General features: G+C 32.6%; 1 protein-coding gene across 1 annotated transcript; it reads right to left on the reverse strand.

Moving 5' to 3' along the window:
- Positions 1–506: 506 nt before the first annotated feature.
- LOC133186834 (peroxidase-like protein) lies at positions 507–10,429 on the reverse strand. The gene is made up of 8 exons (XM_061322183.1): positions 10,365–10,429; positions 5,668–5,795; positions 4,743–4,832; positions 4,537–4,641; positions 3,493–4,216; positions 3,131–3,309; positions 2,665–2,785; positions 507–935 (listed from the first exon to the last, which is right to left on the reverse strand). Exons 1-8 carry the CDS (start codon positions 10,412–10,414, stop codon positions 680–682), a joined length of 1,653 nt encoding a protein of 550 aa, XP_061178167.1. The 5' UTR covers positions 10,415–10,429; the 3' UTR covers positions 507–679.
- Positions 10,430–18,808: the final 8,379 nt, after the last annotated feature.

Genomic DNA, 18,808 nt, shown 5'->3' on the forward strand with positions numbered 1-18,808 from the left:
AGTCACTTTCTTGAGACCTTTTTGTTTTCAGTATGGTAATATAATTTACATTTTGATGACTATTAATTCAATAAATGTTTCTGTAGATCTGTAGCATTTCTAATTCAGTGTTATAAATTGCTTTACAGGTTTTTTTTTATTCTCTAAGTAATTTATTCATTCTCCATATTGTTTGAAAAAAAGCTATTTAAAGAGTATTCTCCTATGCATGAATTACTATGTGCTCCTAGGTTGGTTATCATCCAAAATAAAACATTAAACACTTCTATCAAATATTTCTCATATAAATGTAAAGATATCTATATAATAACCCATATAATAATGTATGAAACTTGCCATATTCTACAGATTTTTTTTTTATATTCAGTATCTCATCCCAACTCTGACATTTTTTCAAAGAATAATCCAAATACGTCACTACTATTGAAATCAGTATTTAGAGACGAAATGCTTTCATGATAAGAACACGATATTATTTTTTTTTTATTTGGAAAATATGTCACAGAATAAAATAACCTGATGTTATTCACATAACATCGATCCTATTGATTAATGTTGATATATTCAATATTAATGGATGGACATTTTAGGTGTTACTTGTCTTCAATGTCAATCACAAAAGTCAGTGCAAAGAACCACAATAGGACCAATCAAGGGAACTGCCTTTTATACAATATATTTATATAGTTCTCTTGGGTCGATGGAATGATATTCTTCTCCGAATTGGAAAAACCCTTCCGGGATTGATTGGGGAATAGAAGACAGATCGTGGTTTAACCAATCGAAGAAATCTTGTGCCTGGATTCCGTGGAAAAGAAACTCCTAAAGCTGCGCGTCGTCGGCCCCTTAAACGTAAAAGTCGCCGTGCAAATGGTGTAATGTCGAACCCTAGCCGATTTCCTCGTAAAATTCTGTTGCATGACTGTAGTTGATTTCTTTGGGAAAAAAAGAATTAAAATTCAGATCTTTTTTTTTTACATTTTGAAATGCATCGATATTTCAACACAAGTATTACTTTAAAAAACTTCATTCATCGATTATCTATTAATTTGTTTCTTTCTAAAATGTGATTTATTTGTCATGAGGATTGGAAAGTAGTTTATAAATTAGAGATTTGCATAAATTAACCCAATAAGCTGTTGGAATTCCTGTAAGCACTGATTTTGGCCCTTTATTGGCTGACCTATTTTTCTTTCCCTATGAAGCAGAATTGATTCAAAAACTACACGAGAAGAAACCCCTTGCTGTGGTCTTCAGTTCGACACTTAGATATATCGACAACGTTTTATTAACTATACTTATTTTCATTCGTATGTCGACTTGGTATTTCCAAGTGAACTCGAAATGAAAGGTACCATAGATTCTACCACATTTGTTTCATATTTGGATGTTTTACTGACTCTATACGTTAATGGCCAACTAAAAACTTAAAGTATATGATAAACGGACGTCTTTATCTTTTATATCGTCAACTTCCCTTATTTATATATTAACATTCCCATACCATCTGGATATGGTCTTTATATCTCATCGCTCACTTTTTAAATCGTGGCAGGCTAATTGACAAATAAGTTGATATTATAGGGCTTTGAACAATCTTTAAATTAAGCATTCCGCAAACTCAATGGTTGATATAATGACTTCATTTGGAAATACAATACTGTTGGTTTGTTTGCTTGTTCTTCACTCATATTATCCACCTCTCGATGGGGAGCAGCAAATTTAGACCTGTGTCTGAAACTTTGAGGAATCTTTTTCATGCCAACAATTACTTCGACACGGGACCTCGGTTTCTGCGGTCTTATCTAGAGTACCGGTCTTGAACAACTCACACAACTGAATATAGTTTGACTGACATGTTTCATACCAATTGTTCCAGGGCATTGTTTTTAAACTATTTTGACTGCAGATCACTCCATTCACCTGTCTATATATATGGCTCATGGCGGGTTTGACTGATCGACAACTGATGCTTACTCCCTATAGGCACCCGATTTCCCCTCTTGTGTTTCCAGATCCGGTTTTTTTTCCTGTTCACAAATTGTATTGTTTAAAGCGTTAAGTGGCGTTAATTCAAATCGAAAACAGGTGACATTTTGTTATAGGTCCCCTTAATTTTGCCCACAGGCAATTAGGACAATCTTAATGAAACTTCATAGGCAGTAATGGATAATTATCAAATATAACTGCACGCAAGATTCAAAATGGTCAATGTTGTCATGAAAAAAATCTAAGGAAATTGGGAATTGCATACTCTATTTTTGCAAAAAGTTCAAGTTTAGAATTCAAGTTTCTGTTCATTTACGTATACATTTGTGTGGGTTGCCCGCGTGGCGCAGTGGTTAGAGCGTTTGCTGTAGAGTCACAGGGTAAAGAGGGAACTTTCCGTAGCGGGTTCGAACCCACTGTATAACGCAGAGACCGGTCCTTCAGATGAAACCGTATAGACCGAGGTCCCGTGTCGCAGTAGTTGCTTATACGAAAAGATCTCTCATAGCTCGAAGGCCGTACGTGTCGAGTACAAGTCTAAAAAAAAAGACAGAGAGAGAGAGAGAGAGAATATGTTCTTAAGATAGATAGATAGATAGATAGATAGATAGATAGATAGATAGATAGATAGATAGATAGATAGATAGATAGATAGATAGATAGATAGATAGATACCGTTCTATTTCAGGGCGTAATAACAGCCTTGGTTGGAAGGAATGGAAGTGGCCTCCAATATTCTTCAAAACTGAACACATGACCTTGGAGTATGTTGTCCTTTTTATCTGTACTAATTCCTCTTAATTAAAAAATCAAATAATAATATATTATGCAAAGGACCAAATTATTTATAATTTAGCATTATGAGGACAGGATTATTTAAATAGTTAAACAGTAAATGATTTCTTAAAACTGTTATCATGCAAGGTAAATGTGAAACAATTTTGAGCATATATTTATTTTTATGTATCCATATTTTATTCTACAATGATTTATTTTTTTTTAAAAATTAAGATAATATGTTCGATCAATATGTTGCGTATTTTCTTAAATTTTCTATTGTAAGATTTCTAAAGATTTTTTTAAAATTTATTTATTTATTTATTTATTTTGCAAGTTTTCTAAAACACACTCATATACCTACCTTGTGTAAAAGCAGCCACCGCGTTTTCCGGGAAAGTGCGCTCGTACCAGAAACGGTCACCGTGTTTGTAGAGACCGAACTGGTAGCCTATAAGACATTGGAAAGTGGGTCCCAAGATGCTTCCCTTACGAGGTGTTTCAGACAAACCTCCAGCATAAAGATCAATATCGTCTGGATGTCTAATTAAAGACATAATTTAAATTATATTGGACATTAAAACCGCATTATTGTTTCATCTAGAATCATTTAGATTAATTCAGTTATTAGAATTAAAATCATAATTTGGATTAAGAAATGTGAATAGTTTATATGACATGAATGATACCGGGCACTGTATATCCACTTGTTAAAAAGATGCCTACCGATAGGTTCGCTGAAGTGCAGCTGCTGCCTGTGGAGTATGATCTACCAGCCCCCCTGGGACAGTGGCAAAGAAACGCGCTCTTCGAAGTCCACAGAATTCTCTGTAAGCGTTGTAGGGAGGTATGCCGTGATCTCGACCTCTCTGGATGTTCAAAGCTCCTAAATCCAAGGACATTGTTTCTGAATCCTCTCCTTCTATTGGGGATTTAAATAATTCATTCCTGATTCCATTAACTAAGAATCTGTCAGACCTGGATTTTGGGGCCCTTGACATCCAGCGAGCCATAAACTCGTATCCGTTTTTAAACATCAAGTCAGGAACCTCAAAAAAATCACTCACATTGAATACTTGGATCTTCCCGAATCCTCTGTCGTGACCTACAATATTTCTGACTAAACTATGACCCATACGATAGGCGGCAACACCAAAAGCATTTATAGTTCTTGGATCAAGCCTATCATTATACACATCGCTGTGTCCTGACGATCGAGACTGAAGATTAAAATAATTCATTGTGAAATCGTCAAGTAAAGCAGGCAAAAATTCGTTGTAAGTAACATGTTGAAGCTGTGCGATTACGATTCTTCTTGCCTCCTGGAAGAGAATTTCATCATTTCTGATGCCTGTGGCTCGTCTCAATGCGTCGGCAATGAGATTATGACGTCTTAACCACGTTATATGGGGAACAGTTAGGGTTGGTGTTTCGCTTGGCCTGTGATCTCCTGTTATAAAGAATTCGAAAAAAAAAATAACATTGAGTATGCATTTTCAGGTAATAGTATAAATCTTAATTTTTTTTAGTTTCTACAATATTGAAACAGATTTATGAATATTAAACTACATATGCTTAATTGCTGTATATATTGATTTGAATAAAAAATGTTGAGCTGTTTCACGCAGAAACGACAAGTTAAAAATGCCCTAATTATATGAGGCTGATGGATAAGGCATGGTGACGCACAAGCATGAATGACCATAGTTACGAGTGAAACTTATGACTTGAATACTAGTTTTATCAGAGCTGAATAAAATAATAATATACCAGCCATGAAACAATGGTATTTTGTTATTATTCCTCGAGGACATCCTTTCTCGTTACATGGAAGAAGATTTTCGTAGTTTTCTGCAAGTCTCCCACCAAATGAATCTGAAATATTAACACTTCAACCATATAAACTCTTAACTTCTAATGCACGGTACAGTAGTTCGTTTTACTTAACGAAAAAAAGAATTTCCTACGCATTCCACCTCTTAATTTCTTCTCAAGATCAAAGGTAGATCCATATATCATAGAGCCATCTACAAAGGCTGTTCTCTCGTTCAGCTGCTCGCGGACACCTGGAAAATTACACAAATTACTTACAGACTATACGAAAATTTTTGTGTGTAGTTTTAACACAAGACAGTTTTAAAATTTTTAAATTACTATCATTTCAAAAGCAGTGTGTTACTTTGCTTGATCGAGTGTACTAATGTTTCACATGTTGATTACCATACTACTCTTCTATTGAGTGTTTCATTTCAATGAAACCAATGCAACTTTGCATATTAAACCTAGCGATACCACTGACAATACTGACCAATCGTATTGAATGATTGTTCACGAGTATGCAGTAAATAACTTACATATGGACAAGCAAAGCAACTTTTACCTCCTATAATGATGATATTGATAGTTATATAGTATTAGAATAGCAGAGAAGCCTTCCTATTTCCATGCTTTAAATTTTCTTATACGTATAAACTCCATCCGGTCAAATCACAACAAATATGACACATGCTTTGAGGACAGAAAGCGGGCTTTAACTGACCACGTGTTGCTGCTGACTACAGATGCCTCACTAGTAAGCAATCATTCAATGTGATTGGCCAGTATTATCAGAGCATTGTCTGGTTCTGTGTTTCACATGTCAAGCAGTATTGATTTCATTGAAATCAAACATCAATCGATGTGTAATATGGTAATCAAATTGCGAAATTTTACCACGGTTGATTAAGCAGTGACACGCTGTTACTGGAATGACAGTAATGCGTATTTTTTAACAGAAAAGAAGAAATCGGTTTAGTAAAGACATAAATGAAAACTTAACTATTAAAAATGAAATGAATACATCTTCTTATCTTCATTAATCAAAAAATCATTATAGTATAATCGACGAAAAATCATAGCTACCGCTTTCACATCTTAATGGTGGTGCGCCTAAATGTCGAACAAAGTGCATACAGGTTTTGCCAGGTTGAAAGAATGGATCGGGCTGGTCTATTCTAATGTTAAAACAAAACTGTGGATATTTTCTTTTTCTAGAAAGAAAAGTATTGAAATAATGATAACGATTTTGTTTCTTTTTTTAAGTACATAGTGATATTCTTAAATAAATATTAGACACCACAGATCTGACTCATCTGTTTCATATTTAGATATTTTACTCGAAAATGACCTTGATGTCAAAATAATAAAAAAAAAAGCATTAATTTCCTTTGTATTTGTAGCAATATACGATTATCACATGCATATAGGGTTATGTTTCCCAGTTGATTCGAAACACAATAATAAGTTCTATATACGATCAATTTCTAAAAAGAGGCAGGCTATATACAAAAAAAATAGATGATACAGGGATATCAAGAATCTTGCTAAAAGTCAACATTTCACAAATTCTATGTTCGATACAATGACCTTGTTTGCAAATACAAACTATCGTTAAGTCAAATGTTGACGAACGTCCTCCACACAAATTGTAAGGTAATTATTTCCGTTTACCCGAACATGATAAAGAGCACACGGCGGTCTTGACAGGGGATGCTTACTTCTCTATGTCATCCGATTCCACCTCTGTTGCTCTGCTCACAATTGCATTGATTAATAGGACTTTGAGCATGATTATTGTTTATCTTTTCATTTTATTCATACATTTTGCCCTATTAAATTTAAATATAATGTTTCTAAAAATAAAAACCAAAATGTTAACCTCTTGCAATTGACTCTGAAAAAATTACAATGTCGATAATATTGCAAGACCTCGATACATATGACCGTATGAAGGCTATATTTTTGTATAATTCGGGTAAAAAGAAAAGATTAGTCTCCGAGTTCACAATGATAAAAAGAAATGCGATGGGCAGAAAGGAGTATTCTACTTAATTAAGTATAGTAGTGTGATCCTTTTTACACCCTTAGTTTTCCGACTAAATATTAGCATACGATATTCTGTTTGTTTTTATTGTGTATAACGAAGTATTTCTAATTAAAGCATTGTGCTTTTATAATGAATAATTTAACATATCAAAAAATACAGGCCAATTTTTAACAACTACCGCACGTAAAAATGCCGGAACATTTCCCCCCGACCAGACTACGGTTTCTCTATTACATGGAAATGGGCGGAGACATTTAGATTAGATACTATAAAAAGAAAATTCTCGATATGATATTTTTCTTTCAAAGACGAATTATGTTCAAGATTCACAATCAACTACAAAAACAACTTTCTATTTACAAAACTATGCCAATAAAACGCTATAACAAGATTAACTAAACAAGCCCATGCTGATCAATATAAAACTGAGTACGTTTCAACTGAGAGCTAGCACGTTTACAGGGGGGCATTTACCCGTAACGATATAAATCCATGTGGCTTGTTATGATTCTAAACAGGTCATAAAGAAGTTAATCGCATGTAAATGAAAGGAAAAATCAAAGGACCCAATCTTCAACACACAGCTTCATATGCTGCCTATATCTATTGTTTGATATTTTAGATGTTGTCTCAAATAATGAAGACATTAGTTAATAATAAAATTTAATTCTTAAGGCTTTTAATAAATATTTGAAATTTGACGAGTAACTGGGGACCACAGATAAGCCTTATTGAGACTTGTTCTTTATATTTTAGGTCCCTGCTTTTAGTCTGCTGTACACCATTTTGTCTGTAAATCTAGATGATTCTGTGTAATTTTAAATCTACTCGAGTTACTTAATTCTGATTCCTGATGTTCATTTGACCTCAATAATTCCATCTTTGCATTATGATGTAGGGTCGTGCTTTTTGTTAAATATTTCCAGATATGAAATTATTTTTATCGAAATTATTAAACTTATTTGGAATTCGGGAGTTCGCTACATGATCGGGAGGTTACGGGTTCGACATATCTAAGACGTTTAACAAAGGTCGTGACCGTTCCTTTACTAAGAACCCTACACTAGAAGTCACGGTTGTTTCGAATGATACCTTAAAAACCGAATTCTTGTATCACGGTAGGCATTAGCACCATAAAAATCTCTCACCGCTAAGGGCGTAAGTGCCAAGCATAGGTCAAATTTTGAGGCACTCTACCTAAAGCAGGTGACGTCTCTAAATGAATGAAAAAAATCTCTAATTCAAATCAATATTTAAAATTTTGAAATCTCAAACTTTCAATTTTTTGTTCTGAAAAATCATTGATGATTTGTTTTAACTCAAGGACGTTAACTTTTTCCCCCATTCTGATATAATTCTTATATCAAGATTCATAACTTGGGACGATTGTGAATTATGGATGTTCTCGTAGTGATGTTTGCTGATAAGGCAGTGTAATCTATTAGACTTAATTCCTTGAATATTCAGAAAAATTTGAATAAAAATTATGGAAAAAAGCAGATACAATAAACGGATGGATGTAGATGGTAAGTAGAAGACCCCTGGGTCGAGGCCTCTGCTGGTGGACTGTTAGTCCCCAAGGATCTCTACGGCCGAGTAGCTAAGTACTTCGGTACTAGCTTGAAAATACGGATATATATTTAATTGCTATGGTAAAATTTAGAAATTCATTTCAAAATTAAGGATTATCTCCCTCATTCATAGCTCTGACCCTTCGATGCATTTGGCACAAGTCTTTGGCATCTTTTTTCAGCTCTTCAAATTCTTTTTTATTTGAATATTTTGGATTTCCAACGTTTCAGCATGAGCATCACAGAAGAGACATAACTTGTCGAGTGTGCATCTGGTGCATCAACATTGGAACCATGTATGATTTACATTATGAACCCTCGGTCGAGGCCTCTGCTGGTGGACTGTTAGTCCCCAAAGGTCTCTACGGCCAAGTAGTTAAGTACTTCGGTACTAGCTTGAAAATACGGATATATATTTAATTGCTGTGGTAAGATTTAGAAATTCATTTCGAAATTAAGGATTACCTCCCTCATGTATAGCTCTGACCCTTCGAAGAATTTGGCACTACTACTTGGCATCTTTTTTCCGCTCTTCAAATTCTTTTTTATTTTAATATTCTGGATTTCCAATGTTTCAGCATGAGCATCACTGAAGAGACATAATTTGTCCAATGCGCATCGATGCATCCAATTTGGTACCGTATATGATGTACATAAATGCATTGACTATAAGAAATACATAATTCGTAAGGTATCTTTCTTCTACTACAACATCTAACAGATAACAAAAAAACGTTACCTTTCTGGGGAACAACAGTCTAAAATATCTTCCTTCATGAAACCTATAGAATACAAAACTGTCTAGAATTAATTTAATGCACATTATTTAATTGAAATGCAATTGACAAGAGGCCAAGGGCAATAATCCTCACCTGAACTACGAAATTCGTGCTGTTCTTTAAAATATTTTGATAATGTTTCCTTTTTATTCCAATGAAGATACATGATTCCATATTGTGACTCAAACGTATAACTAAACCAAACATGAACCCACACAACATTCAGATGCTTTATGATTGACTAAAATTGTCTCGGGAAGATTTTTTTTAAAAAGATGTTTACCTGTATGCATTGTATAAAATCTTATCCACAATTTTTGCCAACCAAATTAATTAATCGTTAATAAATGCAGAAAAATAAAACCTTGAATACCCCCCTCCCCCCCCCCCAAAAAAAAGAACTTGTGAATGTTTGCATAATATGATTCGGTGCGGCCCTGCTTCCATGACAGGATTTTTTTAAATGTCTATCGCATGCTTAAGAAACGTTTTTGAAAAACATTTCCTCTGATTGACAATATTAAAATAAGAACAACTTTATATTTAGAATATTTGTAATGATAATAAAAAAAATTGGGCATTTACAAAACAGAGGCAAGCGTAATTCTAAGTGTGATCCCTATCAAATAGGGGTAATTTTCTTCATAAAGGGTATCAGTGCACCAAATTTGATATCTGTTAAGCAAATAATTTTCAAGATACTTGGCTTACAATATCTTCATTTATCTACTGTCCATATTGTTTGATCTTTGACCTTATGACCGCAAAATCAACAGGGGTAATCTATTCCCTAGGAGAAATCCGATTACCAAGTCTGATGTCTATCAAGCAAAGCATTCTCAGGATGTGGAGTGATTTGTCACTTGACCTTTGATCTCTATAATCTATAAAACAATAGTTGTCAACTACTTCTTAAGCCAGTTTACCACATTTGATATCTACAAATGAAAATGTTTTCATAATACTGACCTGTCGGTATGTATCTATGCCAAATTCGACCGTTGACCTTTCATCTTGTGACCTCAATATCAATAGGGTCATCACCAAAACAATGTAATAAGTTTGATGTTTGACAAGCAAAAAGGTTTTCAAGATATTGAGCCAACTTTTTTTATGTCGTGAGTAGTTTGACCCTTGACCTTTAATCATGTGGCTTCAAAATAAACAGTGGTAATCTTCTTATCAAGGAAAACCAGTATACTACAGAAGAAGTAAAAAAAAAGATTGAACGTACATACATTGTACGCACAGATACCAGACAAATAATGATCAGAAAATCTCACTTATAATGCAGGTCAGGTTATCTGAAATATTACTCAAAAATACGACATAAAAACTGCACCTTTTTCAGAGGGAGTGGCAATGACGTCATGGTCTATAAACTGTCCATGGTGTGTGAGGTAGGTAGAGAACTTGGCACTGACAGGAGTCATGCCTCCTGAGGCGTACTGGAAAACATTGTTACTGACAGTTCTAGCGCTAGGAAGGTTTACACCAGTTACAGAGCGGGTTCTAGGAAAATCCCTGGCTGCAAAAATAGTCTAAACATAATTCTACTGCATAGAGCTTTAATGACTGATTTTATTTTTATATCCCCTGAAGATTTTTTTATTCTTTGTTTCTTACGCAAGCTACTTCTTCCATCATTCAATTAACATCGGTTAAAATGGTTTTTTAAGTTACCTGTTTATATTTCTTACGGAGATCCTAGCATAGATTGCATGGCTTGATGGCATATTTTGTCATCATTTTTTTCAGTCAAATACTGGGATTTTTCTTACATAAATATTTTATATATATATTTCTAATAATTTATTACATAGATAACAATGATACTCACTGTTATCGTATGCTGCTGGTAGGACACGTTGTTGTGGAGTGCCTGAGGACCCAAGTAAAGGGTCCCACAAATTGTTACATTGTCCGTCTGTTCGTCGGTAAGGATAACGAACATTACAGTAGGGCCTTTGAAAACAGTATTTAGCAGAATGTCGTTGAAAACTTTGCTCAGTTGTAGTACGCCTTGTAGTTTCTCTTGCATCAGCAGTTTGGGGACTAAAGCAGAAAATAAAATTGGAATTGAAACAATGTATGAACGTATTTCTTATGTCATTTACAAAAAAGGGTGTACCTTTAAGGAATTCTAGCAAAAAACTGTTGATATGACTATTCCATATTTATACAAGTAAATGTTTCTTTGAAAAAGACTCAAACCTTGGTGTTAATTGCATTTCAACATCCTCTGCAGCCTTTGTAAAAATTCTTGAACGTTCGCTGATTAGAGCGTTCAAGCTTGGAGAGTTACTCTGGGAAAATCTGGCCAGTGCTGCAGCTGCTCCCGATCCAGCGCCAGATTCCTGTCTGGACGATACGCTCTCAGTGGTTCGACCTTCAAAAACAGAAAAGAAGGTTTTAGTTTAAGTATTATTTTTTATCCAGTTTAAGGACTTACGACACTTTCCTTGGTAATTTTTTTTATATTTTTACCATAAAACTTATGATTGATGAACTGCTACTTTGAGAAGTTTCCTTAAAAAATGAGGAGCATGTCCTATATATTCCAATTGGAAATTATTAAATTTGCAAATATCACAATTTGGGGTTAAAAGAATTTTATGAGACAATTTGCAACTAGTTTAGAAAGAATAAAATTAGTATTACGTTTTTCAATTGAACACCAGTGACGTAATCTATTGATGAAGTTATATTACTTGTATGAGTGATTTTTCAAATACAACCTATGCAACGCAGAAGTACTATTTCTTTTGCAAAATTGATAATATTTTAGTGTTTTGCGCTCTGTTTTGGATGCGGTTATCTGTCATAAGGCTATCGCTAAATACGAGGGTTGTTCAATAAGTAATGCAACATCCGGTTTATCAATGTATACAAAGACGCATTTAATTTTTTTTTTCACATTCGCATTCAAAAACTTTTAAACACCAAAAAACTGCATGCTTTTCCTTCTGTCTTCATAAAGAAATTCTCTTTTTAAAGTAAGCATGGTTAAACTGTTTGAAAATCGTCTCTGCCAAGAAAAAGAAAAAATGTGTATGTGAGACTATGCTTCATTACAGAAATTGCTGAAGAACCCATTTGAAGTATATGGTCTTGATAAGTGAAAAGACTATTCCTTAAAGCTGTACAGTTTTCAGATGCATAGAGATCACAATCGGTTTGGACACCAAAAAATGTCTTGTGTTGAACAACAGAATATCCGAAAACTCCAGATTAAAAGTGGAAACATTGCTAAGACACAGAACGTTTCATCACCACACAGTTTGCAGAGTTCTCTGACAAAGGAAATGAAACTTACACTGTTTCTATCAAATGGGTGTCTTCTTTCCTTAAAGATACTTAAAAGAAAACACGTGTTAAATGTGCCAATGGTTTTTTTTAAATTAAAATTTTCACAAAAGAAGGTATAATAGACTTGTGTGACAAATAAAGAAACATGGGTGCAATTTTTATATTCCAAAAGGAAGATCAAAAATAAAATGTGGTATGAGAGACAATGATGTCCTATTATTGCAAAGAGAAGACTTGGCTCCAAAGAGGTTTATACATGTTTACTCAAGAGGTCCAGTAAGATATGTACTTCATGGCCGTAGGAACCGAGGGCACGGGGGGGGGGGGCAATAATTTTGCCGATATATAGATTTCTAAAGAAAACAGAGCTGTTGATTATTGTGAACCCTCAATGAAAACGTTTGATGACTTTTTTTTTTTTGCTTGTCAGGAAATGTTTGGTAGTTGATAGTGCCCCCCAACTGAAAATGTATGGCTGTGCCCCTTCCCCTCCCCCCCCCCCCCAAAAAAAAATGAAATTGCTTCCTACGGGCCTGTACTTACACCCAAAGAAAGGACTAATAATTGTAGCTTTATGATAAATTTGCACTGAGGAAAGTTAAGTAGACTTTTTGTAAGGAAAGTCCAAATACCTGTCCCCAGAGTAGATTTCTTGTACCTGACAACGCTGCCGCAAATAAGCATAGATATATATTGTAAATTCTGAAGAAAGGAACATTTACGAACCTTAACCATCCCTCGTATTCACTAGATCTCAGTTATTGTAAGTTCCTTTTATTTTAAACACTCACGAAATTAATCAAATGAGGATTTTACAAAGAATTTTTAACAGATTTCATCTGTATCATGGGGAGTGCTCTTTATCAGTGTTTGAGCATCCCTTAAGATGAGTATGTTGATGTGTTCTGGTCATTAGAATCAAGACTTTTGACCTATGTAGAGGTAAACAAGGAATACGTTGAAGGATTAAAAATATTTTTTTTAAATGTTTCTCTTTTTTCGTATTTTAGGATTATCTATTGCATTACTTATTGAATGGCCCTTGTAGATCGATCGCGGTCATCAGATTGAAAACTTTTGACCAAAGATGTAAATCACGTACGGTACCAATTTTGATGCACCAGATGCGCATTTTGACAAATAGTGTCTCTTCAGTGACGCTCATGCCGAAACGTTGGAAATCCGAAATATTTAATCTAAAAAAAACAAACTTTGAAGAGCTGAAAAAAGGGGTGCCAAAGACTGGAGCCAAATACGTCGAAGGATCAGAGCTATGCATGAGGGAAATAATTCTTAATTTTGAAATAAATTTCTAAATTTTACTACAGCAATTAAATATATATCCGTATTTTCAAGCTAGTACCGAAGTACCGAAGATTTTGTTTAAGATTTTGCAATTCTGTAGGATCAAGTGACAATTACCTACCCTGCTGTTCCGCCAAAAATATAGTTCTTGCTAGATTTTTAATCATTAAGACGTCGCCCGCGTGGCGCAGTGGCTAGAGCGTCTGCTCTAGAGTCGCGAAGTAAGGAGTTGATCCTTACGTCGCGGGTTCGAATCCCACTGTGGGACGTGGAGACCGGTCCTTCGGATAAAACCGTATAAACCGAGGTCCCGTGTCGCAGTAGGTGCTGGCACGAAAAAGATCCCTCACTGCTCAATGACCGTAAGTGCTGAGCATAGGACAAAATTTGCAGCTCTCCATAGGCAAGTGCTGGCGTCTCCATATGAGTGAAAAATTCTCGAGAGGGACGTTAATCAACATACAAACAAACAAAAACAAAAATAATCATTCAGTCGAATGTTGAATGACCTTTTCCATTCTAATTGTTAGCTATTCTTTCGCACAGAATTGTCTACGGATATTTTCCGTTTACTCTATCATGACAATGAGCACACGCCAGGTGTGACCGGTCAAAAGGGGATGCTTACTCCTCCATGGCATCTGATTCCACCTCTGATGTTTTAGAGGTCATTGATTACTCTGTTCAGTATTTGTATAGTTTCATCGGATTTTTGTGCTTCATTGGTGTTTGTTATCTTTATATTTCGTATATCATTTGCATTACTAACTAATAGTTCCTGTCAAAGTTCCGTGAAATGGTAAAAATATAATCACTACATACAGTAACTATTTTACAAATCTTTTCTTGTTCTTATAATTTCTTATAATCCTTTCATTTCCTTCCCTATTGATGATAAAATATTATGACGATAATATGAAAAATGCATAAATAGCTAACATATTCATTAAGATATGTTTTATTGTGCTAATAATTTATTGACTTACGTGCTGGAATTAGTCCTGAAGAAAGTGTTCTTTCTGTAGGAACTCTTCTTTCTGAAGGAACTCTTCTTTCTAAAGGAATTGTTCTACGTAAATTTGTCCCGATTAGCCCTTCAGGGGGGTTAATGAATTGCACTCCGCTACCTCCTTCACTAGTCGCATCGCTGAATGCACGGTCGATAGCATTTTTTACTATAGAATCAATGTCTCCCTGGGCAACAGCATGGGAAAAGAAATTCACAATCAACACTAAACATGTTGGAATTATCACCGTCATCTGTGTTGTTTGTAAAAAAAAAAAAATAAAATAATAAATCTGTTATTTCTTGAGATTTTTTGGCTATCTTTATTTTTCTTGATGCTTATTGACTGTATTTTATTGTAAATGTTAAAATTAAATTTCATATACATGTGGCCAAAATAAAATTTTGTTTGTAAAAAATAAAATAATAAATCTGTTATTTCTTGAGATTTTTTTGTCTATCTTTTTTTTTTCTTGATGCTTCTTGACTGTATTTTATTGTGAATGTTAAAATTAAATTTCATATACATGTGGACAAAAATAAAATTTTGTTTGTAAAAAATAGTATTATATATCTGTTATTTCTTGAGATTTTTTGTCTATCTTTTTTTTTCTTGATGCTTCTTGACTGTATTTTATTGTGAATGTTAAAATTAAATTTCATATACATGTGGACAAAAATAAAATGGGCATAATAGTAAATTTTATATCAAATTCTACTCCACATCATCCCTGACTTCCAAAATTATTTAAGTATAACATAAGACATTTCTCAATTTTTTGAAACCAAATTGGTTTACAGTGTACCTTTAAATTTTTTTTACAATATTTTATTTAATCAACGCTCTAAATAATAAAATAAAGTATCCCAAAATATATATCTATTTAAAAAAAACTAACAATGAACAGAACGCATAATCTAAAAGGATTTAGATAATAATGATATTAATTGGTTAATGCTAAGTGATAAAGAAAGGTGCGTTAATGATGACAAAAGTTAGACACCGGTATACACATCAGGAATGATCAATCTTACTTTTACTTTGATTTTGTAAACCGAATTTAATAGATTTTGTAAACCGAATTTAATAAATTTGCACATCAAGAAGATTTCATTTTAGAATGATACATTTTAAAAATAGTATTTCTATAGGTCCTTGTTTTTTGCCCTGTTCAGAGATTTGTATTATTTGTAGTTTGTTTGTTTGTTTCTTTGTTTGTTTTTATATCGACCACTGTTTGTTATCTTCACCTTTTTAAAAAACAGTTTGAACACCATCTTTGAGGAAATATAAAAAAAAATATCTAACTTTTGTCAAATATAAAATTTTTCCTTCATTATGCAAATGAAAAGTTTACTAAACTGCTCGCTTAATTGTTAAAGATTTGTTATATGCTAGGCACTAGATGGGTTCAACCTTGAAAACACTTGCTTTAACAAGATAGACACACATCCCAGCAATGGATAGACATAAAAAAAAAGTCAACACACTTCCTTGCATAAAACCAAGGAAAAAGAGGTTATATCAGTCAGACATGTCTTCTACAAACTCAAATGTTTTAATAAATCCTAGACTGTTAATGTCTAGGTGATTACATGAAATAAAACAATTATTGGAATATATGATATAATTAACGTGTGTCAATTTTTAAAAAAATCTTGTATATTCACGTATTACTTTCATATTTTACATCATTGATATCAAATGTTAGAGATTTTAAGCTTCCAAATCTCAAAAAAAAAAAAGTTCGAAAGTAAAGTTTTAAAGAAATACTATAGTAAACTATTATAGATTTTTGAAAGGATTTTGCCTAAATAAAACTTATTTCTATGAGTTATCAAAAAGCGATCCTGACTTTCAAATTGAAAGAATGCTTTGAAAATCTCAAAATCCTTTGAAAAATATTATGCTTTGATTGTTGTTTAAATAATTATTATCAATTAAAAATAAAATCTTTACGGTTGGTATTTATCTTTTAATCAATATATTATGAAAAGACATGTATTATATGTAACCTACCTTGCTTGCTTCTGAAGACAAATTTAACACAGGTCTTTTACCTTTTTATATCTGTCGGAATCAGACCATGGATATCTATCTGGCTTTCCCATTTCATGGACAAGTTTTAGAAAGTACCTCAAGAAGATGAATTTACATTTGATTGATATGACAAAATTTACAAAATAAATTTTCCCTAAGATTATTTTGCATTTATGTGTTTAAAGATTCAATATTGCAAGTTTAACAATTTCTCAACTTGTTATTTTAGGAAATTTATATGAACTATTTATAATATGTTATATAATTATTTGTTTAATTTTTTTCGACTCGAAAACTAATCAATCTTCTCACAAATAGAAAAGGTCAGTCCAAAATATATAGAATATATTTACAAGAAATAAACATAACTCCACGAAATAATAAGATGAATGCATTCATATTCTCATTAAATTTTTTGTAGTGAACTTACTGAAGAAATATATGATATTTGTTGAAATTAGAAGGCCCGAGAAAGAATAGTGTCTCAGACTATTCAGACTACCTTCTGTAATAAAATAGTATTATATTATTATTATTATTATATGTATTATTATAAACTCAGATTTCAATGATAAAAAACAGAGAAAATAATTCGATTAACGCATTAAAATTGGAAATAACCTTAAATCTGAGTACAATAAGCTAATTCAATGACAAAAGCAGAGGATGAGAAACTTAAGAAAGAAAAGGACTGACCTAGACTTTCATCGTTTGGTTTTAAAATCAACAGGGAACTTTCTTCAGTCATAGAGAGTCATCATATTTTAACTTTCAATGCATAAGCCTGAAGAGAGCTCAAGATATTATCTGATGTAGTATATTATTTTCAGACTTGAAGCTTTGACCTTTTGATCTTAATTTGGGAAGTATTTTAAACAATGTATAAACTATTGTCTTTACCTTTTGTCCTCCTGACCTTAAGTTAGAACCTATGTCGGAAAAGTCTTTGTCACAAGATTTTTAAACTTTTCAAAATGAGAAGTTAGCACTCGCTTATCAATCAGCTAAAAATATATGGTATGTTTCCTTGTTTTTAAATGTAGTGTAGCCTGTGCAACTTGGAATGATAATTTTACACTGCGACTACATATTTTCAGCCATTTTTAGGGGTACTGCTCATAAAGAGAATATAGAAAATCACAGAAATACTTCTTCAAACATTGTCATTTATATATAGACTTTATTAACTGAACCGTATTAAGCCATATTATTCAAGAATAAATTCTTTTTTATTCAATTGACATTAAAGATTATAGTACACATTTCAACGAATATAAGCAAATGTACTCAATATTTTTTAAGTCAATTTACCATCTAAATTTGTAAATATTTTTCAAAAGTCTTTGTCAGAATGTTTTCAATCTTAAATATGATGAAGAACCTACCCAAATAATTACAAAATGTGATAATAATATATATATATATATATATATATATATATATATATATATATATATATATATATATATATATATATATATATATATATATATATATATATATATATATATATATATATATATATATATATATATTATTATATATATATATATATATATATATATATATATATATATATATATATCTTTCCCCGCAAATGAATGAGAGACACTCTATTTATCAAGACTTCTTTTGTTGACCTTTTTGCACTTACACAGGATTTAATTATTAAATGACTGTTTTGGGGTAACGTTCAGATTTACAATGTGAATATTTATCAAAAAATGTAATTTGTTTTATTTAAAAAGATATTTTAGGGAAACATTATTATTATGCACCAACCATTATGAATAATTAACAAATAATCATGAAGGGGAATGCACGTCATTTCATGATAGACATTACAAAACTTACACACAATTTTTAACAGATCCTTGACTCAGACACATTTCATCAAGATATTGTTCTATTTAGATTTCTTAGGATTTTTGATTTCCTTCAAAATAGTTGCATGCCATTCACATTATCATAGTTGTGTAACTTCATTACATGAGACAGTCTTGGAGAAAGTATGGGAAAAAGTAACATTAAATTAATTATGACGTCATAATGGATCTAGCACCAAAAAGACGGTCTAAGCTCATTTACTCGATATGACGTCATACGACGTAGGTTCTACGTTAAACATTCTAAGGCTCTTCTTTTGGTCATAAGAAGTTATTAAAT

Source organism: Saccostrea echinata, unplaced genomic scaffold (assembly GCF_033153115.1).
Source record: "Saccostrea echinata isolate AGI-Se365-2 ecotype Australia unplaced genomic scaffold, CSIRO_AGI_Sech_v1 ptg000014l, whole genome shotgun sequence".
In the NCBI taxonomy this organism is placed as follows: domain Eukaryota; kingdom Metazoa; phylum Mollusca; class Bivalvia; order Ostreida; family Ostreidae; genus Saccostrea; species Saccostrea echinata.

Excerpts from the sequence above, each read along its gene's own strand:
- LOC133186834 (XM_061322183.1), bottom strand. The coding sequence starts at position 10,414 with ATGACTCCTGTCAGTGCCAAGTTCTCTACCTACCTCACACACCATGGA. Across the intron at positions 4,833-5,667 it reads ACCATTAAGATGTGAAAGCG|GTGTCCGCGAGCAGCTGAAC; the intron begins GTAGCTATGATT and ends GTAATTTTCCAG. Across the intron at positions 936-2,664 it reads TTACGCCCTGAAATAGAACG|AAATCAACTACAGTCATGCA; the intron begins GTATCTATCTAT and ends TTTTTCCCAAAG.